This window comes from Phialemonium atrogriseum (assembly GCF_030411735.1).
Source record: "Phialemonium atrogriseum strain 8032-3 unplaced genomic scaffold QBC33scaffold_24, whole genome shotgun sequence".
NCBI lineage: Eukaryota > Fungi > Ascomycota > Sordariomycetes > Cephalothecales > Cephalothecaceae > Phialemonium > Phialemonium atrogriseum.
Window position 1 is genome coordinate 460,154 of NW_026848161.1, and position 23,909 is coordinate 484,062.

The 23,909-nt window shown below is 53.5% G+C and overlaps 11 protein-coding genes across 11 annotated transcripts; 5 read left to right on the forward strand and 6 right to left on the reverse strand.

Moving 5' to 3' along the window:
• Positions 1–92: 92 nt before the first annotated feature.
• Positions 93–1,811, forward strand: QBC33DRAFT_595349 (cytochrome P450; the record flags this gene model as incomplete). Its single annotated transcript, XM_060431819.1, has 4 exons — positions 93–295; positions 357–691; positions 749–1,614; positions 1,665–1,811. The coding sequence occupies 4 exons, from the start codon at positions 93–95 to the stop codon at positions 1,809–1,811; spliced, it is 1,551 nt and encodes a 516-aa protein (XP_060280731.1).
• Positions 1,812–2,590: 779 nt separating this feature from the next.
• QBC33DRAFT_595354 (MFS monosaccharide transporter-like protein) lies at positions 2,591–4,386 on the forward strand (the record flags this gene model as incomplete). Its single annotated transcript, XM_060431821.1, has 5 exons — positions 2,591–2,675; positions 2,731–2,960; positions 3,053–4,054; positions 4,114–4,263; positions 4,315–4,386. The coding sequence occupies 5 exons, from the start codon at positions 2,591–2,593 to the stop codon at positions 4,384–4,386; spliced, it is 1,539 nt and encodes a 512-aa protein (XP_060280732.1).
• Positions 4,387–4,426: 40 nt separating this feature from the next.
• On the reverse strand, positions 4,427–6,692 carry QBC33DRAFT_547446 (cytochrome P450). The gene is made up of 4 exons (XM_060428735.1): positions 6,190–6,692; positions 5,815–6,127; positions 4,848–5,718; positions 4,427–4,795 (listed from the first exon to the last, which is right to left on the reverse strand). The coding sequence occupies exons 1-4, from the start codon at positions 6,410–6,412 to the stop codon at positions 4,670–4,672; spliced, it is 1,533 nt and encodes a 510-aa protein (XP_060280733.1). The 5' UTR covers positions 6,413–6,692; the 3' UTR covers positions 4,427–4,669.
• A 101-nt stretch (positions 6,693–6,793) lies between these two features.
• On the forward strand, positions 6,794–8,293 carry QBC33DRAFT_547449 (uncharacterized protein). Its single transcript, XM_060428736.1, has 4 exons — positions 6,794–7,145; positions 7,246–7,363; positions 7,461–7,694; positions 7,797–8,293. The coding sequence occupies exons 1-4, from the start codon at positions 7,059–7,061 to the stop codon at positions 8,075–8,077; spliced, it is 720 nt and encodes a 239-aa protein (XP_060280734.1). The 5' UTR covers positions 6,794–7,058; the 3' UTR covers positions 8,078–8,293.
• Positions 8,273–9,693, reverse strand: QBC33DRAFT_613172 (uncharacterized protein; the record flags this gene model as incomplete). The annotated part of the gene is made up of 3 exons (XM_060432523.1): positions 8,273–9,068; positions 9,182–9,309; positions 9,414–9,693. 3 exons carry the CDS (start codon positions 9,691–9,693, stop codon positions 8,307–8,309), a joined length of 1,170 nt encoding a protein of 389 aa, XP_060280735.1. The 3' UTR covers positions 8,273–8,306.
• Positions 9,694–10,051: 358 nt separating this feature from the next.
• Positions 10,052–10,825, reverse strand: QBC33DRAFT_457315 (uncharacterized protein; the record flags this gene model as incomplete). Its single annotated transcript, XM_060424852.1, has 1 exon — positions 10,052–10,825. The coding sequence occupies one exon, from the start codon at positions 10,823–10,825 to the stop codon at positions 10,052–10,054; it is 774 nt and encodes a 257-aa protein (XP_060280736.1).
• A 696-nt stretch (positions 10,826–11,521) lies between these two features.
• On the forward strand, positions 11,522–12,383 carry QBC33DRAFT_457563 (uncharacterized protein; the record flags this gene model as incomplete). The annotated part of the gene is made up of 2 exons (XM_060424862.1): positions 11,522–12,090; positions 12,194–12,383. The coding sequence occupies 2 exons, from the start codon at positions 11,522–11,524 to the stop codon at positions 12,381–12,383; spliced, it is 759 nt and encodes a 252-aa protein (XP_060280737.1).
• A 2,023-nt stretch (positions 12,384–14,406) lies between these two features.
• On the reverse strand, positions 14,407–15,288 carry QBC33DRAFT_595359 (siderophore iron transporter; the record flags this gene model as incomplete). Its single annotated transcript, XM_060431822.1, has 1 exon — positions 14,407–15,288. The coding sequence occupies one exon, from the start codon at positions 15,286–15,288 to the stop codon at positions 14,407–14,409; it is 882 nt and encodes a 293-aa protein (XP_060280738.1).
• A 224-nt stretch (positions 15,289–15,512) lies between these two features.
• Positions 15,513–16,880, forward strand: QBC33DRAFT_572582 (uncharacterized protein; the record flags this gene model as incomplete). Its single annotated transcript, XM_060430657.1, has 4 exons — positions 15,513–15,993; positions 16,291–16,351; positions 16,411–16,520; positions 16,612–16,880. Coding segments are annotated over exons 1-4 (897 nt in total), but the record flags the coding sequence as incomplete, so codon positions are not given.
• A 1,194-nt stretch (positions 16,881–18,074) lies between these two features.
• Positions 18,075–20,441, reverse strand: QBC33DRAFT_457482 (fungal-specific transcription factor domain-containing protein; the record flags this gene model as incomplete). The annotated part of the gene is made up of 6 exons (XM_060424857.1): positions 18,075–18,480; positions 18,547–18,879; positions 18,952–19,072; positions 19,144–20,077; positions 20,155–20,247; positions 20,319–20,441. Coding segments are annotated over 6 exons (2,010 nt in total), but the record flags the coding sequence as incomplete, so codon positions are not given.
• Positions 20,442–21,327: 886 nt separating this feature from the next.
• QBC33DRAFT_201328 (uncharacterized protein) lies at positions 21,328–23,828 on the reverse strand. Its single transcript, XM_060422588.1, has 3 exons — positions 22,976–23,828; positions 21,769–22,850; positions 21,328–21,714 (listed from the first exon to the last, which is right to left on the reverse strand). The coding sequence occupies exons 1-3, from the start codon at positions 23,762–23,764 to the stop codon at positions 21,456–21,458; spliced, it is 2,130 nt and encodes a 709-aa protein (XP_060280741.1). The 5' UTR covers positions 23,765–23,828; the 3' UTR covers positions 21,328–21,455.
• Between the last annotated feature and the right edge of the window lie 81 nt (positions 23,829–23,909).

Genomic DNA, 23,909 nt, shown 5'->3' on the forward strand with positions numbered 1-23,909 from the left:
GAAAGCCCAATACCAGCCTAGTAATTACCTGACTGTCAAGCCCCAGACAGCTCAACACCAGGCAATCTCCGAGCCAAGCGCCTGCTTACAGGATGCGTGTACTCGATCCCAACTTCATGCTCGCCAGCAGCGCCGCTGCTCTTCTCATCCTTGTTGCTGTCTTCGCAGCCAAAGCATACTCAAGACGTGGCAGATACAAGTTTCCTCCAAGCCCTCCAGGTCGGCTGCCAATCATTGGCCATAATCACCTGTTTCCCAAGCAGTTTACCGGAGACAAGGCCAAAGAATGGGGTTGGTACATAGACGCCGGTTTGGTTGTGGACAAGACTGACTTCAGCAGCGGACCAGCTTGGCAGTGAGATGATGCATCTCCGGCTCGGTGGCACGGACTGGGTATTCCTCAACTCTTCCAGAGCTGTGGAAGATCTCCTAGAGAGGAGATCGAGCATTTATTCCAGCCGGCCGGTCTTTGCAATGGTTGGCGAGGTCATGTCTCACGGCAAGAGACCTGTCCTTCAACCTTACGGAGAGCGGTGGAGAAAGGTTCGGAAATTGATGCATCAGTTGCTAACGGGCAAGTGTGCGGATACGTACAAGCCAATGCAGCTGCAAGAGTCACAACTGATGCTCTTGGAGATGCTGCAGTCGCCGGACAAGTGGCATCTCCATACCATCCGGTTTGCTGCTTCCTGTCTGTGACCCCGTTTGACCCCGCGCACCATCTTGAACGAACTGACAACGTGGCTAGTCACGGTGAACATGGTCTATGGCCAGCGGTTGCTGGGGAGATCTGAGATGTTCGACAGGGTTTCCGATGCGCAGGACGAGTTTCTGCGGAACAATATCCCCGGCCAGTGGCTCGTCGATACCTACCCGCAGCTTCGGCAGATCATCCCCACGTTTCTCCAGTGGTGGCGCCCATACGGCAACAGGGTGTTTGGGTACACGCGAGACGCCTTCAAAGCCTATTACGACCTCATGCAGGAAAATATCCGGAAGGGTATCCAGGAGGAGTGTTTTGCGACGGGCTTCTATCGCGACGAGAACAAGGACGACGAGGTCTTCGACTTCGACCAGAAATTGTTCGCCACGGGCGGACTGATTGAAGCCGGAAGCGACACGACCAAGAACCAGCTGAACATGGTGATTGCGGCAATGGCGGCGGACCCCAACACGTGGGTTGCCAAAGCCCGCAAGGAGCTGGATGACGTGTGTGGCCACAACGCCGAACGCCTGCCCACCTTTGACGACTGGGACAGGCTGCCTTACATCCAAGCCATCATGAAGGAGGGAATGCGGTGGCGGCCCAATGTCAATCCAACCGGCTTTCCGCATGCTCTCATCAAAGACGACGAATATGAAGGCTACCGCCTGCCGGCCGGCACGGTCGTGACCATCAACAACTGGGCCATCTCTCTGAATCCAGACGAGTACGAAAATCCGGAGAAGTTTGATCCAGACCGGTTCCTCAACAAGGACTTGTGGAATCCCCTAAAGGGCCATTATGGCTACGGAGCAGGGCGCCGTGCCTGCGCCGGCTTCCGCGTTGCTTCGAACTCGATGTTTATCTTTTTGAGTAGATTCATCTATTCTTTCGATGTTGAAGAAGATCCGGTAAGCTATTCAACTCCGTCCGCGCTCGTACTTGACGCTGAACTTTCCAGGGTTGCCCCATCGACACCTATCACATCCCCCTGACGCCACCTCCCGGCAAGGGGAATGACCCACCGTTCGTAGCGAAGGTCAAAGTAAGGAGCGAGGCACATAGGCAACTCATCCTCCGGCATTGTTCGGATTCCATGGAAAAATAATCAGTTCGGGCCTGAAGCATTTGGGCTTGGCTCTGATGGATAGACCTAGCGAAGCCTGGCGGAAGGAAACACAACTGTAACTACGCTAGACAGTAGATGCCTCAATTAGAAAACAGCTGTCTACACCAGTCAAGTCAAGCAGAGTTCATTCCATTCCAGTAGTAAAAGGCCCAGGATGGTCTATCAGTGACCAAGCAAGCACACAGCAAATGGCACCTTACTTTTGGATTTCTACCAGGCCCTAAGAACTGGGGTACGGTAACGCGAAGGTACTGGCACCTTGTACTCATGTACACAAACTCTTGGCTCGAGCCTCCGTTGAGAGTCATGGAAAGCTCGTGGGGAGACCGCTAATTGCCTATCTCCATCTTCGGAGAGCGAGCTCAATCCAACGATCAAGATTCCTCGGCCCAAACGCCGGTGGTGGGGAACGATCTGGACTGCCAAGAGACCCCATATTCCGAGGGTTGAGTTACCGAGGGTGCGGGTCGAGTCTGGGGTAACCCATCTCGTGTTTTGATTCGGCCCCGAGCCCCGGGACACAGAATAGGAGTGCGGGGAATGTGGGGGGAAATATTGATTTGAACTGCCAATGTGGATACCCATAAAAGGTTGTTAAAATAAGCAGCTACGGCCCATCTAGAATCTTTGGGCCACTGCGTGAATGACGCTTCCGCATGGTTATTCAATTGTCAATCATGAAACTCTTTCACTCCTCGAAGACAGTGGGGGCAGATGGCGATGCAGGGAGAGAGGAAGGCCCCGGGGGCGTGAACATAATGGAGATCGGCGGCGGGTCACTGTGGCATCACCGGAGGAACATCCTCATCTGTTCCTGTGTCTGCCTGTCTACCTTCCAATACGGTACGTACGGATCCCCACTCAATGAGAATCTAGGCCTGATGTGACGAGGAAATAGGATTCGACTACGGCCTCACCAGTGGTCTGCAAGCTATGCCGGGATTTCTCGCAGTGTTCGGTTACAAAGACCCGACCTTGCCTTCGGGATACGGGATAGACAGCACCGTGCAGCAGCTAATCAACTCACTGATGACGGCCGGGGCATTCTTAGGAAGCCTTGCGGTTGGCCCGCTCGGAAAGTTTGTGGGACGACGGTGGGCCCTTTGGGGCGCCTGCATCTTGAACCACGTACGCAACGCAACTTTGCTGTGTTTTTGACCGCTTCCACCCTGCTGCTGCCCTGTGGCTCAACTCTGATGAAAGCAAATGCTAACATCAAGCGCTGGAAGGTCGGTGCCATACTCATGGTCTCGTCTACCGAATTCGCCGCCCTCTACGCCAGCCGCGTGATTATCGGCCTTGCCAATGGTCTCTTCATGGTTGAGACGCAGCTGTACATCCAAGAGTCTGCCGTGCCGAGCTACCGCGGCTTCCTCATGGGAATATACCAAGTATGCCTTGCCCTGGGCAGCATCATCGGGTCAATTGTCGACAACTACACCGCGGACCAACTTGGCAAGTCGTCGTATCAAATCCCGTGCGGATGCTTGTTCATCGTCCCGACCTTCCTCCTGTTCGCGCTCCCGTTTCTACCCGAGACCCCCAGGTGGCTCATCGAACAAGGCCGAAACACCGAGGCCCGCACAGCCCTCGTTCGGCTCCGTGCGACTTCGACAGACCATCACGTCATCGACGCAGAGCTAAACGAAATGGTGGAAGCAACGCAGATGGAGCACGAGAACGACAAGGGCTCGCTCATGCTGTTCGACATGGTCAAGGGGATCAACAGACGACGATCGGCTCTCTCGGTCTGCCTCGTTGTCTCTCTTTCCGCGACGGGAAACCTCTTTTTTATCATCTACGGGACTTATTTCTTCGCCCTCGCCGGTACGAGCGAGCCGTTTGCCGAGACAATAGGGATGAACTGCGCCGGACTGGCAGGCGTCCTGCTGTCGCTCTACCTGATCACGTACCTCGGTCGACGAACCATCCTGCTCATGGGTGCAGCCGTTCAAGGCCTGTGTATGATGTCGATCGGCGCGGTGACTAGTTCTGGAGCCACGTCCCGCGCTGCCAGCAGGTGCATGGTTGCGTTTGTCGTCATCCACATGTTCTTCTACACCATGTGCACCGCGCCCTATCTCTATCTCGTCTCCGGTGAAATCCCATCAAACAGACTGAGGAGCCTCACCCTTGGAATTGCCTCTTCATTCGGTTTTGTCGCCGCCTGGATAATTTCGTTTACCATTCCCTACTTCCTCAACCCGCAGGAGCTCAACTGGGTGGGTACTTTCTGTTTATGTTCCCGAAGCGGCAACGAGGCACTGACAGACATATCTAGGGTGCAAAGTACGCTTGGATCTGGTTCGGCTCCAACGTGGCATACTTCCTTTTCATGTTCTTCTACCTTCCCGAGACCAAGGACCGTACTCTCGAAGAGATCGACGAGATGTTTGAAGAGAAGGTGCCGGCATGGAAGTTCAAGGGCTACGTCTGCATCAGGGCGAATGACGCGAGGGTTGCTGGCCTGGCCAGAAATCAGACGAGCGAGGAAAAACCCGTTGTGGAGGTTGCAGAGTCTATCGAAATGAGCGACAGCCAGCATAGGGCCTAATTAGTACTCGGGGTAACCAACAGGTGCGGCTGACTTGACCTTCGGAACGGACGGCGGTCCTCCTAGATTACCTATTCTCAAGTACTAAGCACTGAGCTATGCGTCTCGAATCTCAATCCTATCATGTTTTCTGCTCCGCTCTCCCGCAATGACTTCAAGGTTGGGATCATCTGCGCCCTGCCTGTAGAATATAATGCTGTCGCTCTAGTCTTTGACAAATTATGGGATCATGAAGGTGATAAGTACAGACGGGGCGGTAGGACAACTACAGCCACCTAAATCCTTATGTCTCTCGTTTCTTCGTTGTGATGGTAATAAACATGTCTTTCCAGTATGAAACACCGCCAACTACAGTGTAAGTCCCTACTCGGTCTTTGTCGGCCGCCGAGACATTATACCGGCGAAGCAACTGCCACGAACAGGTTAGCCTCTTTACTCAACGTTTTCAAGCAGAGCCGTACCTGCATGGGAGCCTTGAAGATCTCCATGTGCGCAATATCTTTTCCCAGACACACGCGCGCGCCGTAGCCAAAGCCAAAGAAGTACTTCAGGTACTTCTTGCATTGCTCTGGGTCTAGCCACCTCTCAGGAACAAACTCTTCTGCGTCAGGTCCATACATGTCCTTGTCTCGATGGATCAAGAAGGGAGTCGAAGCCACCTCGGTGTCCGGTGGGGCAAGCTTGCCATTGAAGTCGATTCCGGGCGCTGATACGAGTCGAGGGAAGAGGGCAGGTGACGATGGCCAGAGTCGCATGACCTCACGCACGCAAGCGACATAATACGGACAGTGTTTGGACACCTCTTCGTACTGCGGCGTGGCTGACAGATGCCCATTTCTCTCCGCCTCGTCAATCTCGTCCACCAGCCGCTTGTAGATTTCGTGCCGCGTGATGCACTGATGGATCAGCCCCTGCATCACGGTTCCCGTCGTGTCAGCACCAGCAAGCAAGACGAGGAGAATCTCCGACTTGATGTATGAAATCTCTAACGGTTTGCCCTCTGCCGTCCTCGCCTTCAAGAAAGTCTGTAGGAGATCCTGGCGGCCCTCTTTTCCATACTCTATGTCTTTCAGACGTCGCTCTAGCAACTCGTCCCGGAGCCTCATCAGGATGCCAAGGCCATTGCTGTCGTCAGGACTGGATTCAAAGTATTTCCGGCCGAGCCAACTCTTCTTGGCCATCTTCAAAAAGGGGTACAGGCGGTTTAGGATGGCTTTCTCTCTAAGTCCCGCATGGAGGTGCTTGATGATGTCGTCTCGGTCACATCCGGCCTCGACAAATCCGATGGGAGCGCCGAAGCCAATCTCGCTGATGACGTCGTACGCGAGAAACCTAGTCAAACATGTCAGCATCGGAGGAGAATCTCCTGTCAACAACAGGGGCGAGACATGATCCGATCTAGTATGTCACCGGTGGCAGGGCACTCACACTGTCCACGGGGTGAAATCCACGGGCTTGTTCTTGTCCACAAATTCAGTCTGCAACCGTTCCAACCAACGTGATACTCTCGCGTCGACTAGAGGCTCCATTTTCTTGATGTTGGAAAAGCTGTAAGGGCCTGCCATGACCTTGCGAAGCTGGGTGTGCTTGTTGTGATCTCGTGTTACCAGGATATTCTCAACCGGACCAAAACTGGGGCTGATGTAGTAGTCGGACTTGTCAGCCAGGCGGTTGTACATCTCGGGCAGCTTTTTCGAGTCGCTGACCAAGAGCATCGTCGGTGTTACTCGAATGACGGGTCCTAGAATGCCACATTTCAGTCTATGGTTCCTCTGGATCGGCATAATAGAGGGGAAACAGTACCATATTTAGCATGTAGCTTCTGTTGGGTCTCCAACTCGGTGCCCCAGTAGAATTGAAGCGCAATCCATATTCTCGTGACTCCTCCCCAGAATGGGCCCGGGAACTTTGCCAAAGGGTGAAAGAAATGATAGTGAATGATCTGGGCAACAAACTGGAGGGCAACGGCCGCGACGGCGGCGGCGACAGCGAGTGGAATCCACGTTAACAGTTGGTTCAATGCCATGATAGCAGTCTCTTGCGGATCTCAAGCAGTTTGGTATCACAAGCCAGCCTTTCGATACATGAGCCAACCAGGAAAGGGTTTTTTTATCCTTTCTATCAAAAAGTTCAGGGCTGCTCGCCGTTCCAGTTAGTTGAGAAATTTAGCATCGAGATCGTCTGGCTGATCAGGAACGTGGCTTAGACGACGACCATAGGCCAGGACAAGGAAAAAGGAAAGCGAAACAGGGAAACCCCCCACATCGGGTCGACTCTGCCTAATGTGCCTCAATCGTAGGTTGGAGATCATCCATGTCAGCAGGGGGGTGGAATGCGGCGGCGAGGATCCACACAAGTTTCTGCAGTAATTAGTGGCCCACCTGCAACTCTCCACTCCACCTCAACGGGACAATGCAATGAGTCGTCGAGACCCACCGTAGTAGACTCTCACGCAATGATGCAATGATTCAGCGCCGATTGTATGCAGTGAGTGGCTCTATGACGGAACCTCGTGAGAGGGGTCGTACTCTGGTAAATCAAGGACTGTTGGAAAAGGGTATCGAGGGTACCGCCGTTTTCTATCTCTCGGCATTCTGTCTCTCGGCACCCGAGTAATCACCTGTTTTCTTCACGACAGCACAGAGAAACGCTGATCAGAGCTTGTGTTTAACATGGAGGCAAAAGCAATCGAATTCATCAACGAGGTGGCATCAAGACCTGGCAACGAACATGTCGACTCGATATGGTATTCCGTCGCGGTAAGCAATGCAAACTCGACGTCCGTCTGGAAAAGGATAGACGATCAAATCTCTCTGTTACCATGTCATGCTGACGAGACCTTTTCTTCACCCGGCATAGGCGTGCGCGTTCGCAGGCTGCAACGAGGGCCCCATGGTTCCTCACGTCTACCGGGCAGCGATCGCTCGACACCCAGACGACGCGGAAGCGCGGAGAACAATTTTGCGGAGGATGAAAGGTAAGAAGACACTTTCGAAGCCCTGATCACCTCCCTCCCAGTCACACCGTCCGGATGGCAGTTGAAGACAACGACTGACACCCGAGCCCTTGGGCAGAATCGCTCATCAACGGTGCTTTCATCTACGGAGACCCTCGACTGCTCAATGCCTTTTATCCGCTCGCCGAAGCCATCCCGGACCAAGAGTCCGTGGATCGAGTAGTGGTAAGGAAGGACATCGAGAACCCATACGACATGACAGGTCGTGGGGAGGAATACATGAGACGCGTCTTTGGTGCGTCCGACATGGATCGATTCCTCAAGACCATGGATGATTATTGGCCTGATCTTCGTATGTCTCCTTTTTCTTCTTTTTTTCCGTACATAACGAATTGTGTCAGCCAACGAGTTATAAACTAACCCTGACACCCGCCCACCTTCCCCCGATTGATAGGCAAGTTGGTCGTGAACTATTGCTACGGCATGTACCAGTCCGAGCGATCTGTGCTCACTGATCTCGACACATCGCGACTGTCTCTGGCGTCATTGGTGACCATGGACGTGCCGAAGCAACTCGGCTGGCACATGCGCGGGTTCATCAATCTGGGAGGCACGCGCGCGGAATTAGTCAAGACGCTGGACATTGCGAAAACCATTGTGGACATCACGGGTGTTAAGCTGAAAAATGAGTTGCCGGATATTGACGAGACTATCACTGCGGCTAAGCTGGTGTGAGAAAGGGACACGGAGGGGGGAGGCGCATGACGACACCAGACAGAGGCATATATGCACTGGAATTAATCGGTGATATAAAAACTCATTGGTGACATCGCAATACTTTCAGTGAATCCCCCCCCTCCCCCGCACCCCCCCCTTTTTTTTTTCTTTTTCGTTGAGCGTACTGTAATTACATGCCGAAAGAGAGAGAGAGAAAGAAAAGGAATGAATCCGCCCAGCGAATATCTCACGGAATGATCTTTGCCTCGCGAAATCTCTCAAAGGCACAGAACCAGGAACTCTGCTCGTCGGCTTCTTCAGTGAATCCGACTTCACGCATAGCCTCGAGCGACATGGTGCGATCGAAGGTGAACAGCGACATGATGTATTTCTGGAATCCCGGATTGGCCATCTCGTTGTCCAGAGACTCCAGGCGCAGCTGATGGTCACGAGCGAGTCGGATCCAGGCGTCTCGGTGCTGCTGGATGTACGAACCCGGCTGGGGCGCGTCTGTCGCGGGTCCTGTGCCCTCCAGCCCGAAAAAGGAGCAGATGACGGGCCATTTGGTCGACCACGAAGACGGGCTGTCCCGGTCTGCTACGTTGAACGCCCTGCCTCCGCCGGCCGTCCCGGGGCGCAGCGCGGCGTGGATGCTGAACCGGGCCACGATGTCCTGCGATGAGTCGTTGGACAGGATCGTCCAGGACTTGTCGTTTCCGGGGAACGGGACACTGCTTCCCGCGCCGTTAACGTGGGCGTAGAGCGAGAGGTAGATGGTGAGGATCTGCGCTAGACAGTGGGCGTTGTTGTTGGGTACGAATCCCACCACCATGTCCGGCCGTACTTCGCAGTACGTCCATTTCTTGCCTTCGGAAAGCATCTTGAGTCGATCGACCTGCCAGTAGTAGAAGAGTTCAGACGCGTGAGGCTCCGGAATCCGAGGCAGCGTCTCCTTGAGGGGCAGCTGGTCTTTAAAGGGAAAATTGTCTAGGAGATGGAATCCGTAGGTCTGAATAAACCAAAAACGTCAGTGGCGTTTCGTCTTCTTCTTCTTTCCTTCTTTCCTTTTTCTGGGAATTTGTCGCTGTCTTGACGAGGTGGAGAGGGGATAATATGCCTGACCTTGCCGCCAGTCGGAAGCACAATGAACTCGAACCCCGGACTCAAAGTCTCGATCGCCGTGACACATCTTTCAAGCATGGTCGCGTTTTCGCGCGACTGTTGGGCCATGTCGGTGGAAAATTTGTACGCTGTTCAAACCGACGTCAGTCATGATTCCTTTCTCCGAACTCAACCGCCCCCCCCCCCCCCTCCCCCCCACCCGGGGCCCAACACGTCGAAATACTCCACGTACAATTGAAGAAAACGTGCGTTACCGTGTCGACCTGAGGAATGCCGGCCTTGAACGCCTCTTGGAATTGTTCCTGGCTCCCTTTCAAGAGATCGATGCCACCTACGACGTTGAGCTTGTCACTCTTCGGCCATCGAGCAACGTTTGCGGGGAGAGGACGATTTGTCAAGGCAGTGACTGTGGTGAACCTCTGGGCATCCGCGTGGTCGGTAAGAAGCTCCCTGACGATGGCCCATCCGGTGATCCCAGACGCGCCGAGCACGAGAGCATGTTTTCCGGTCATGATGTGGGTGCTTTTGATGTAGGGTGGTGAATTTCTAGGTGGTGTATCTTTCCAGGAGAGAGGATGGAAGGAGGAGAAACGCGGTCGGGACTGGGGACCCGGGGCTTGAAATACGTAGTCCCGCCTATTTCTCCATCCTGAGTGGCTCGGGGAAAACGCAATGAGTAATTACCATTGCTGATCTATGGAGATTGACACATCTGGGCAATAATTACATACGCAATGGATCGAGGAGACACATGCACAGAGAAGCAGATATACAGACTTACTGACAGGGGTTGGACAATTCCGTGCTCTGTGCCAGCAAACCTGATAATTTACTGGAATTTGTCCGCCATGGTTCGAGCATTATCACTCTCTAGCAGAACCAACCACCGTCAACGCTATACGTCGCTCCTGTGATAAATCCGGCCTCATCGCTCAACAAGAAGGCCACGAGCGCAGCCACCTCTTCCGGCTTGCCATGCCGGCCGAGTGCGATCCGCGAAGCCTCCGACTCCTTGCCCAAATTCTTGTCCGAGATCTTTTGAGCAGCCAAGTTCATGGGCGTCGCTATCGGTCCGGGAGCGACGCTATTGACTCTCACTCCGCGTTTTCCAATCTCCTTTGCCGCCGACTTGGTCAATCCCACGACGCCGTGCTTGTTCACCGCGTACGAGGCGGCAAACGGCCGTCCGATCTGGCCGGCGATGCTGGAAGCGTTGACGATGCTGCCTCCGTCCGAGATGGCCTTCATTTGGGCTCGCATGCAGTGCATTACGCCGGTCAAGTTGACCGAGATGTTGAAGTTCCAGTCATCTTCGTCACAGTCCTCCACCCCGTTGACGCCGATCGTCTTTCCGATGACTCCGGCGAGATTGGCAGCGCCGTCCAGCCGGCCAAAGGTCTTGACGGTGCCGTCAATCCATGCAGTCACGTCGTCGACATTCTGGACGTCGACCTTGAAGTAGATGACTTCGACATCGTGGGCGGCTTTGATCTCCTCGGCAATCTTCCGCAACGGCTCCGCGTTGATATCGGCAAGGGAGAGCTTTGCACCTCTCTCCGCCAGGTAGTGTGCCGTGGCATATGCGATGCCCGATGATGCCCCTGTGATGGCGATGACTTTGTCTTGCACCGGGGAGGGTATCATCCGTACTCGGCTGGTGCTACTCATGTCTGTGGGCGTGTCTTGAAAGCTGCGATTGGGTTCTGGGATTGGAGGGAGGATCAACGGAATGGCTACTCTTCGGTTCTTTCGATTTCTGTCGCGAATGCCTAGTTACAAGTAATAACTAATAGATTTTGCTTGGCTGAAGTCGGGCAACCCGCGTCATTTTTGCTTCCTTCTTTTCCAACGACAAACGAATTTCCGAGGCAACGGGGAGAACGATAGCCACTCGTCCGACCAGCGTGCGGAGACGGAAATGTGCCTGGACAGTCTAGTTCGTGGGTACAATGGAGTTGATAGGTCAGCCAAGTTCACATCGGGCCCAAGCCCCGATCCCGATCTGATCAAGGCAATGATTCATTGCCTTTTGAACCTTGAACCCAGACACAACCCCTTGTCAGACACCCATAATTACCCGCTAGACTAGAACCGGGATGCTGCACGACGCAACGAATCATTGCCTTGGAAGCTTGGAAACCCACGAGACCCGCATTCCGGGTATCAGAATGGCACCCACAGAATCAGGTCTCGGGATCCCATCGGATGGTTGGGCTTGCGCGTGAGGGGTTGCATGGTTCTTCCCAAAGAAGACAGGCTTTTTGCATGCGCGTCTTGCTCTCCATCCAGATCCGGCCCCAACGTGTTCGTTGTATCACCACTCACCAATCGCCAATCACCATGTCGCTAGACTACAACTTTCGCGGCAAGGTAATCGCCGTCACAGGAGGTGCTTCAGGCATCGGGCTTGCGACGGTGAAGCTGCTTGCTCAGGCAGGTGCCCGGCTGTCCATTGCGGACGTGCAGCAGAAACCACTGGACGACGCGGTGGCGGAAATCAAGGCCACAGGCGGCGAGGCGCTTGGCTTTGTCGTGAACGTGGCCGACGCAAGCCAGGTGAATGCGTGGATTGACCAGACGGTGCAACACTTTGGCCCGCTGGACGGTGCTGCCAACGTCGCGGGCGTCATTGGAACGGGAATCAACAAGAATCGCGTCGAGGAGATTGAGGATGACGACTGGGCCCTTGTGCTGGGCATCAACCTGACGGGCGTCATGCACTGCATGAGGGCCGAAATCCGCAATGTTCGCCACGGGGGTAGTATCGTGAACGTCACCAGTGTCGCGGGCAGCGTGGGCTTTGCAAAGAACTCTGCCTACAGTGCGGCCAAGCATGGTGTGGTGGGATTGTCTCGCTCTGCTGCGAAGGAGGTGGGCGACAGGCACATCAGAGTCAACTGTGTAGCGCCGTGAGTCTTTTCCTCTTCCTCCTCCTTCGTCTTCTTCGTCTTCTTTATTTCCCCCCCTCTCCATGATCATGCCGACTCTGACGGATTTACAAACACAACCTAGTGGCCGTATCGAGACACCTTTACAACTCAAGTCTGTAGAGATGTTGGGACCCAATATCCCTACGCCGTTCGCCATCAAGCGCAAGGGAGAGGCGGCGGAAGTTGCACAACTGATTGCATGGCTTCTATCAGATTCGACAAAGTACATCAGCGGCACTGTCGAGCTCATTGACGGTGGTTGGATATGCTGACGACCTGGAGGAGGAAGACTCGGAGGTTTGAAGGTCAAGGAGCGGAGGAAGAAGATATCGAACGGATGGAATATGCCACAAAGCTTATGGACGTTAGAACCATACACATTTTTCCCGACCATAATCTTCTAATTACTGTAATGTTTCTTCGACCTCGCGAAAACCTAACCGACCTCGGCTTTGGTGTTCCGATGCATACAATGGAAAGCACCTGACGGTAGTATTGCATAAGCAATACTTAAAGCCCAACACGATCTCGCTCCCATAACATATAGTTATAATCACTAAATTGCAACTCAAGAAGTCTCCATGATCTGATTATAGAGAGACCCACAGAAGGAAAAACATGGACGCCGTAGATTTTCGACACCGGACGAGCCGACCCGGCCGACGAGATGAGGTGAGTCGTGCCAAATGTGCATATAGGCCCTGCGGCCGACACTGATAAATGGACCAGCTGTTTGAGAATCTCGGCTCATTTCATTGGCAAAATCACTGCGTGCCGAAGAAAACGACCTGTTAGGCTTTTTCGTCCTCAAGCGGAAGGGTGATGGGAATGGTCAGGAATGGCCCCAAATTTGGACAGTCCAGAGGTTGAAGACACACCCCTTTTAGCTGCCCGCTCGTATATGGAGAGGGGCACTTGTTATACGTGGGAAGCAGCGTTGAGAATGAGAGCATTTCACACAGTTTCCGCACACCAGCTACACAAGACAGATTCGGCCAACTCGACCCCGTGAAACGGTTCATCCAGGAGTCGTCTTTCAACAAAGACACACTCGTGTCTCCACCGACACCAAGAGCTCTCAGAGCCGTCGCGGGGTATCCGTACCGCTCACATTCAGAACCGACTCAGCCAACCGACCCGGTCGTCATGATCGGTCAAGTCACCTACCCACCCAGCACGCGCTCCGAGGGGATCCCACACTGGCAAAACCTGGCGGACTTCGTTGCGCGAGAAGAACCCGAGACGTTGACGTACTTGTTCCTCGCGGACGAGGAGGATAAAGTCGTCTTGTTTACTTTCGAGCGCTTTACTGGGCCAGAGGCCAAAAGATTTCACGCTGGCTCCTGTGCCAGCTGGGCGATGGCGCGGACCCGATACGTAAACCCGCCCGACTCGCCTGCGATGCGGACGGGACGCTTGTTCAAGGTATCAGAGTGCATTTCGGGTTGGCCAACTTTCTTGGAAGTAATTGGATGACACTTGTGGATAGAATTAACTCGGGTAATGATATAAAATGTGCAGTGACTCAGAGGGAGCTGTGGGAGCTTAGAGAGGACATGGTAATTGAGTGGCAGTTAATGTATGTACAGTACTTGAAACAATATATATTCTAGCCCAACGCCATGGGTCACGGAGGACCAGGACAAGGAACCTAGAAAATGGTGTTCGAACGGGAACCAAATGCGGACCCTACGCGGTGGTGTCGTCGTGTCTCTCTGCACGTCAAGGCAGCGTCGCCGATGGAGACCCACAGAGGGCAATGATTCATTGCTTGTCAACCCCATACTGATGGCTCCGGACTGGTTTCACAGCCCCACAAACGACACCAACCCAGACCAGGCTAAATGTTCACGAATCCACAAAGTATCTAGCGCGCTCTCGCTTCCAACAAGTTTGTTTGTGGAGCTGTCCATGGCGCTTCCATTATTGAGAAAAAGTAAAGCCCTATCCGGGGTTTACACACGGGCCAACCTTTGCCCCTTTTCTGGGGGTCATCTCAGTGCTTACTCCTAACCATCTGGCTTCGAAACCAGTTGCTTAAACCACCATAAGGCCAATAAGAAATCTCTGTCTCGAGACCCCGGAAAACGAACACACCAACGATACTTCCACAATAATTACTTATTACTAAAAGTTGAGACATTGATTCAAGGGGAATCTTGCCCGTGTGTACAGTCAATGACTTTAGACATAATTAAAGTAGAGACCGAGAAACGAAACATGACCCTCGCACATCCCTCCACCAAAACCATGTGTCCCTGTCCATGGGCGCCGAGACAGTCCCGATTTGTCTTTCTAGACATGCTCAACCTCCTCCAAAGCCGCACTGCCTTCGACGGGCTTGAGATCGGGCACGTTTCTGGCGCGCTTTTCCTCTACCAATTCAATGTCTTTGCCGTGCAACCTCCTGGCCACTCCGTCGTCGAACTTGCTTTCCAAGTTCGGGGTCAGGACGGAGGCGGCGAGCGAGAGAAGTCCGAAGGCGATGGATGCGAGATAGACGATCTTGAAACTTTCAGCATAGGCTGACCGGTATGCAGAGCGGGCAGCCTCCTCGATGACAGACGTCATGCCGGCGACGCCGGTGACATTGCCCGCGGCAAGTCCGGAGATCAGGGCTGGCACCGACGACTCGGGCAGGCCGGCGTTCACTACGGCAGGCTCCACAATCTTGGGAATATTGACCGCGAGCTTGTTGTTGAGGATCGTCACATAGATGGCGGTCGCGATGGCACCAGAACCGGCTCGGCATGTTCCTCCAACGCCTGTGGCGAGACCAATGTCTTCGGGAGCGAGACACATGGGCGCCGTCGTGAGAACGACCAGCTCGATGTATCCGACGGCGAACGAACCAAGAAGAGTGAGGGAGACTCCAAGCGCTCGTGTAGACTCGTTCCCCGCAGCCAGGGCGCCAATAAATGCGGTCATGGCTGCACAGCCGATGATTAGCTGCCATTTTTGCTTTCCTAGGGGCTTGCACATGATGCCGCCAACTATCTGTTCGAGCAAGGTTCCGCCTCCTATGGTCATGGAGGTCCAACCAATCGACATGAGGTTGGTCTCGTACAGCTGGCCCACCTGTCTCGGCCACAGAACATTCATGGAATAGTAAATCATCGACCCAATAAGCACCCCCTTCCCCCCTCCCCGTCTTTGCCTCAGGTCCGGGCGAGTCATTGTCTATGCCAAGGCGACCCTGTCGGGAAGTATGGCGATTGGCCTGGTGGATACGACTTGGAAATTGTCTTGGGAAACGCTAACCAATTGGTGGCGGCAAGCCAAGGAGGTAGCCTAACCAGGAACGGGAAAGGCTCGGAAAGGCTCAAAGGAGGGGAAATGGAAATCATCAGCCCCGGACTTCCCCATGGGGGTCGACATCCAACCTCATCAGCACAGAGCATCCACCAGGCACCCCCAACTACCGATGATATCCACACGCAATATGGATCTGGCCAACATGGTCAATGATGACTCTAGGGCGGCAGGCATATCCGGTTCCAGCCCGAAGATGACTGCCAAGTTGGCCCGTAAAAGAGCCAGAGATCGCCGAGCACAACAAGCCATGCGTGACCGTACCAAAACGCAACTCGACGCTCTGAGAATCCAAGTTGCCCAATTATCCCAGCAGTTGGATGCCCGGAAAGGGAAGCCTACTACCGCCACTTCGCCCGGCCTTCCCTCGCCACGCCACGTCGACGAACATGCTCAGCTGCGAAGGGAGAACGAGCGTTTGAGGCATCAATTGGCTCAGGCACGCCAGATCACAATGACCAGCACCGCCGCCACTGCCGCCGCCGCCGCCGCCGCCGCTACGGCCGCACCTTCGCCCCCTTTCTCTCATGGAGTCACCCTCGACCCTTCCATTTTGGAGTACTGGTCCTCGTGCGTCTCGTGGCCAGTAACCTCTCCGTCGGTTTTCCCTCCGACACACGACCACACAGTGCTTCCTTATATCGCGCCTCTCCCCTTATCTGAGCGTCCCGACGCCCCCTGGCATGTACCACCAACCTGCCCTGCCGACCATATCATGCAGCCTTTTTTTGAAGAGAAGCGCCGATTAGTTCAGTCGTTTCTCGTGGACTCGGCCTCTCCCATATCAAGCGCAAGTTCGTCTGCTTGGCACGGCGCCATACAGTCTTCCATCTCCAAGGTGGCGGCTGATGTGCTGGCGACATACAGTGAAATTGACACCCTCCCCAAGAAAGTTGCATGCCTGTACATCATCTCGAACGTGCTCAATGTAGCGACCCCCCCTGGCCGCCGTCCCTGACGCGAGGTGTGACTGACCAAAATGCACAGTGGCTCGTTTTCCAGACAAGAGAGGCCTTTGAGCAAATGCCCACATGGCTAAGACCATGTCCGGCCCAGATGGAGATTCCACATCCGGCGTGGATAGACCGTGTGCAGTGGTAAGAACCAATTCCCTCCAATCTCCCTCCTCCCCTCCTGCAAATTGAAAATGCTTACGGCGGGCTGACATTATTTTGCCATGGCCCGCAGGCCGAGGGTGCGCGATTACCTTGTTCGCCACCAAGACATCACCTTCGATGAATACACCGATGCTTTCTCGCTCGCGTTTGACGTAGATTGGCCGTATGATGATGAACTCGTGATTCTGGTAGAAGAGTCTCCGGGATCAGCAACGAAGCGTTACAGGATCAATCCTGTGTTCGAGGAGCACATTCGCAATTTGAGCCATTGGACAGTAGGGCCAAGGTATTGGCAGCATTATCCTGCCTTGGGAAAAGCCGTAGATGAAGATATACGCGAGTTTGGAGGCGCAACTCACAATCGCTGAATTTATATAATGAGAAAGTCCACATATTTGCAGTCCTTGAGGGGCCTTGTCAACATGTCGTGGCCGGGCTAGATAATTACACTGAATAAGCGCTTCCCAACTTTCCTCGTTCGCGGAAGGGGATTGTGCCGATTGGGTTGCCTCGGGATTCAATAGCCAGCACACCACCCACCATCACATCCGGGCCAGTCACACCTAATGATACGGCGTCATAATACTTTCACGGAAGAGACCGCATTCCGAGATATCTGAACAGTCCAGAGAACCATCACCGAACATATGCACCTGTGAGCTCATTTGTTCATTGCCTTGGCTTCTCCCCCCCATTCTTCCTAGGCGAATCTAGAACAGTGAGCTAAATGGAGCCAGGTTATGACGAACTAAAAAGGTTCATCGTTTCGACCTGGGTAACAACATCAGGTAAGCACTCGAGACGTTCGTTGCCCAATTCTTCCAGTCCTATATGCTCTCTCTCTCTCTCTCACTCTACCTCTCCCCCCCTCTGAACCGAGACCGACGAGCTCAATCCCCTCCTCCTCAGCTTCTACATGAGTCTAGCAGCGCCATGCTTCGGAACAGGAGCAACATAGTCTAGAAGGAGCTGCTTCCTCCGATCGAGACGATAATTGAATCAGCTTCAGCTGGGCACGATTTGGCAGAAAACTGAACTTTCAGGGGGAGCATCTAGCGCCCACAAGAGAGTGGCTTCTTCTGATACACTTGTAGCCACCGTCTCGCCATGAGCCCTCGAACAACCAGATGCCGGGTCGAAAATGATCATGTCAATCGCGTCAAAACCTGTTCCCGGTGAGGCCATGGTATCCCACGCCCCCGGGTCTTTGCTGGGAATATCTCCGGACGGGTTCTCCTGGTTGCTCATGAAAGACGCCGTGAACATTGGCTGTCCCAATAGGGGGTCGCAGTACTGGCTCGTCGTCGAAGAGCCATCTGAGGAACCGGACGGCTCGAGATGGCCAATGGGGTCGCTTTTAGTGGAAGGTGACTGACGGTTCTCAAGTGTCGCAAAGCCGGATTTGGATGTGGAGAGTTCTGTCGAGACATGGCTGTTGCGCCGTGCCGACGCCGTTCCGGTCCGAGTCGCGGTGGACCAATTGTTGCGAGAGATTGGAGATGCTCTTGCATCCAGGTTCCAGATGCGACCGTTCAGAATGAGTTCCAGCTCATCCAACATTCTTGCGGCGGGTTCAAACATGGCGGAGACTTCTCGAAGTGCCTCTAAGATGGTGTTCAGATACTCAACCAGCACATTGCGGTGTGATGCCTTCGAGTCCGGTTCAATGGCGGAGAGCAGCGTTGTAGCTGCTACCCTGGCGTGGTCTAATGCCATAACACTGGACAGCCTTGCGTCACAACACTGCCTGTGATATCGGAGAATCTGTGCTATCCGGATCGCATTGTCCAAACACGAACCGGCGGCAGAGCGTAGTAAGTGTCGGAGGAAGCTAGGGGAGCCGACCGTATCTAAACCAAGCTTCTCGGTCGTTGGAGCACCTGAAGGGGCGGAAGCCAGGGGCCGGTAGAGCAAGATCACAAGATAGTGAAAGTGCTGACTGTTGAGAGCGTGAATAACAGTACACATGCAGGCAGATAGGACTCCACCGCGACGGCAAACTTACTGCAGAAGAAAGTAGCCCGGAGGAGCGGTTTGGAAAATATTTGGCGACCACCTGATTTGTGGAGGTAGTCGACGATACCAGCCGTGGAGCTGCTGGTCCAGAGCGGCCGCTGCAAAATAAGATTCGACCGACTGGCTGCCATTGGCATGCTCGATGATCTTGTCGCTGTACTCCGTCAAGTCTACCAAGGCACTATAGCAGAGGGCGCTGAGCATATTATCGGACCCTGCCGTTGGAGGCGACTCGTCGCCCATGTGCAGAGTTGCCATCCGCGGGATACTCAAGTCATTGCTTTTGATGTTTGTTGGTCGTCCGTGCCACATGGAATAGAACCTGCGTCGCCATGTTAGACGACATTTGGGCAGGTATTGTGGCAAGGCAGATAGATAATCTGTCTTGACTCACCTGTCGTAAGCGACACACGCCCACATGGTTATTATCCGAACTCGCTGGTCCTCCTTCCCCATTTTCGAGAGCGTGCAACTAGAGTGGAGGCCAAGACGAAATGCAAGACGAAATGCCATTCCTGAACAAACAATACTAGTCAGATTTATATTATGCCAGATAAAGACAGATATCGGTTCTCAGAGGACTTACCAGCGTATGACCATGACGAGCCGGTCCTTCCAACCCCGTACTCTAGATCTCCAAGGATCAATAGAGCTTGAACACTTGGAAGGCCGCCCGGGTTCTCCAGTTCATATTCCACCATATGCCTGGATGTTTGTTCCATGATGCTCAATCTCGTGTCGAGGCTGATCTTTTGGATATCGGATCTGCTTGGGTCGGCAAAGCGGAAGCCCATGGCCAACATTGACAAATGTAAGAAGCCAGAGTAATATTGTGAGTTTCCGGTGGCCTTGTCTCGGTAGAAGAGTTCTTGGTTGACGAGAATAGTGCTGGTGTTGAAGGAATTCCAGTAAAGATCCATCAAGTAGTTGTGTGTCGTACCAGCCAGGTCCCTGAGGACACGGTTGGCACACCTAGCTTGGTCAACGCATTCGACAGCGGTGGAACAAAATGACGTCTCGCCGAAAAGAGACATGGATGCGTCCGGGCCAAAGTAGCGTGGACGTGCTGCAGATTGATCACTGGGAAGCACCATCTCTGGAGATGCCGATTGTTCCATGGCACTCGCCCTCGCTCTCGAGCTGGACCGGCTGGAAATGGCAGATGATGCTGAGCCAGAAAATGGTGACTTTGTGTCATGCTGTTCAGGCGTGTTTTTGCCGTTGGTCGATTCGGCTTCCCGCATTTGAACACCCGGTCCTCGATCAGGAACCTGAGCACCAGATCCACCATCGTCTATTTGGTCTCGGCATTTGGACACTTCGAAGGCCGATATCCAGGGTGATCCAACATTCAATAGCTGTGAATGAGTCTCATCTCCACCGACGAGTGTGCTATCATCGGGATCTAAGGCGTGAAGCGGAGTGTTGGCTGTCGACAGGTGCCTTGCCAATGACGCATTCAGCATTCGTATACGGTCCTCCAAGGAGGTCACGTAGCTCCTCGATATCGGTCTGAAGCTCTGAGAATTAGCTTGAGGAACAAAGAGAAGAGGAGAGGTGGAAAGGGGGGGGGGGGGGGGGGCAACCCAAGCAAGACTTGCTTTTTCTTCTGTTCATCCGAGTATATTATGCATTGCAGCCCGTTTCGTCGACAATAATCACACTGCATGTTAGGTGATGGAACGATGCACTGTCCCTATGAGTGAGAAACTGAAGGTGAAGCGAACTGCATGGATCAGAGGCAATGTCTGGCTCACTTACCTTGGTGCGTCTTGATCTGCAAACGGTGCAGGCAACAGAGGCACGTCTCCGCGGCTTCGAGCTCGAACCCCGAGCCTGAGGGAGGGCGGTTGTTGCGGAACTTGCGGTTGTTGTGCTTGCCATCTTGGACCGTACAGGCAAGTGCCACAATGTGCGTTTGTGTATGTGTGGTGGAAGATAGAAGTGAGTAACTAGAGGAAGGTGACCGAAGGGGATGAAAGTCAAATATGTGACAAGGGTCGCCATTAATGCGGGGAAACCCTGGTTCTGCGGGTTAAATGGACCAGTAGATTGGGAAGAAAAGCAATGATTCATTGCCTACGCTGCCACGTTTAGACACACTAGATTCTGCAGGGAGCACGGGGACGTGCCCACTTTACCCCCAATAAGCGCTACGTTCCCTCTGCCAAGATAAATGTCATTGGTTGGGCGTTACTTACTTGGGCACGTTATGCAACTAAACATTGTACGACGCATAACGAAGATAGCCTAGGTCTACCTCAGTTGGCTTTAGACGTCCATCATCAAGCTGTGTCTCTTTCTAGTCTGGCTCCAACATTACCCCGTTGCAGTGATGCGTGTGCTTGGACGAGATCAACTCGTCTGGGAGCGGCCGTTGCTCCGACAGGGCGTGAGGTTAACTCCCAGGTATAACTATAACCAATGTCGTTTGTGGTGATCCCAGATGTTCTCCTTTACGGACTGCAACAAGATTCAATGTAGGTTTGGGTCCTGTCTAGTCCGAACTTGGTCTTCAAGTTGGGTTAGGTGATTAGTACTTATCGATCTTATCATCCATCTCGCGCTTAAGGTCGATATCAAAGTACCATTTCCTGGGGTACTTGGCCAGAAGCATTCCATTTGTTCCTCGAAAAGCGCCATTAATCATTGACCGCATTCTTGCTCTTCCCAACCCGTTGCATAGCGCTTCAAAGCTATCATTAATCTATGCAGCATGTAAGTATCGACTCTTGCCATCCCCTCATCCTCTGACTCACGTCATTCTCTCACGTCATATTCCCACCACATAAACTGACTGTCTGCTTCATGAGTTAGAACTGCGCTGTAATTACAGACTATTTTGGTCAACCGTCTTGACCATCCGGGCCGCAGGAAAAATACGGAAATGTATTGAACTCAATCCAGACCCAGTGATTTATAGAATGCTTCAGATGTCGGCCTCCGACCAAGAAACTGGACAAGCGTCTCCATCTCATCTTGGCTACCCCCTTTCTCAAGCACCATATGCCTATAGCGCCTTCCGGCTTTGTCATCCAGAGGATCCTTTTTGAAGACAGTATCAAACATGTCCATGGCGAGAACTTTGGACCAGAGATAGCTGTACATCCCTGCGTCGCTACCAGCGAAGAGGTGCCTGTAGGTTGCGTAGCCGTATCTATAGCTCATTCGTTAGCTTTGCCGCGACCTACAACGGACACGGGTTACTTACTCATCGCCAACACTCGTGATTCCGCCGAGGTTATCGCACTCGGCATAGATCTCGCCCACGTCAATTTGTTCTGCTGATGGGGCTGTAGAATGCACCACTGTGTCAAAGAGCGTCATCCTTAGCTGCGGCATGAGCTTCACAGCAGGAAGAACGACCCTAGTGCGCAACAGCGAGGCAATCACGTCGTCCGGCAACGTCTCCCCTGTTTGGTAGTGTCCCGACAAATGTTTGAGGGCGGTAGCATCCCAACACCAATTCTCCAGCATCTGGGATGGAGCCTCGGAAAAGTCCATGACCGTTTCTGCGCCGTGGAAGCGCGAGTATTTGCATCGGCCCGAGAGGTCATGTACGCCGTGTCCCAGTTCGTGGAATAGCAAAACCACGTCGGAATGTTGTAGCAAGGACGGATTCCCTGAAGTTGGCTTGGTAAAGTTGGTCAGCAACACGGTTGATGGGTAATGCCGTTGTCCGCGTGGACGCTCGAATCCTAGCTGCAGAGGGCGACACTGGGCGCCACCGCACTTTCCGGGTCGTGGATGCAGGTCGAGATATAGATATCCCGCCAACTCCCCTCCCTCTTGTTCGTCGTCCCAGACACTGTAAAGCATTACGTCTGGGTGCCAGATAAGACCTTGCTCCACCAGATCAGTGCTTGAGTTGGTCTCACGCTTTGTTAGCTCTATGAACACGAAGCCAAAAAGATTGCCGAACAAGGTCAGCATCTTAGAGACCGTCTCATAAAGGGGGAAGTATTCGGCGATTTGGGCCTGGTCCACCGAGTAGTTCTGTTCCTCGTAAATACGACTGTAATAGGGAACGTCAGACCAGAGTATAACGTCGCCATTTGGTCGACTCTGGGCAGCAGGATCGCGTTTTTTGAGTTGCAGGAGTTTTTCAAGATCCCCCCGCAACTGTCGGATGACTAGATCGCGAACACCGTCTAGAAGATCCATCACAACTGCAGGTGTTTTGGCCATCGTGACCTCCACCTTGAATGCTGTATGGCTTGGGTAGCCTAAGAGCTGTGCGGATTGGTGACGCAGGCGGATAGCTTCATGGAACAGTGAGACGTTTTCTCTTGCCTATGATGGTATGATAGTATTAGAACGGGCTGCAAAATCGAGCGAAGCGAGGAACCCCCCGAGGGTCTCCCGCAGGGGCCTCCGGAGGCACTGGTCAGAGAAACAGTTGAACCATCCTGACTTACCACCCGTCTTGATTCCAAATAGATTTTTTGTCTCGTCGCTGGCGAGCTCGCCACAGTCAGCATCCATCGAGCTTGCATGCCATTCAAATCCAGCCTTAATTTGCCGTCCAACTCTCCAGTCCCAGTTTCAAGTCCAGAAAGCGCATCTTCAGGAATGCCGGCGAGTTCAGCGCGAGTAAGCCAGATGCAGTGCGGCTTTTCATCCAAGTTCTTGATAAATTCTGACTCAATACTTCGCAGCCTGCGAGCAATATCCCCGACCGGCGTGCAACCAGAACCGGCTCCACCGCCGGCACCAGCACCAGCATCAGCACCAGCACCTTCTCCTGCCAGGTCCATGCCTTTGCGGACATAACTCCGTCTCTCCTCCACGAGGGCCTTGCGGCTCTCGGAGTCGAGCGTGTGGTCATCTTTCTGCCTCTGGTACACGGCGTCTAGGAGACGGAACAAGTCCGTATTGCTCGCTTTGCAATCTATCATGCAATGCGAAATCTTGTCCGAAGCCTCGGCCGCAGCGTTTCTGAGTGCCGTATCAGGTGCGACGAGAGCGATCATGGTGATGAGGTTGGAAGTAAGCTGCATCTCATTCTCGTGCTGCAGAAGGTGGCGGAGAACATTGTTGAATGTCGCATTTGCGGGGGTGACTGTGGATACCAGCTTGCCCACGACCTGCTGTAAATTCTCACATAGCTCGTTGCTGGTCTGGAGGACCGACGTGGGGTCTGCCAGTGCAGCAAAGTTGAGAGGGGGTTGGGGTGGACGTCTGACAGATGCTTGTGCGTGATTCATGATGATTGATGAATGGTTTTCTGCGTTGGTTGGTAGCAAGCAGGTCGAGAAATATCAATAATTATATGTGGGCGGAGGAGTACACAGAGATCCATCCCCGCTATTTGACCTGTAAAAACGGATGGCTGACGCGCGGGACCCGGTG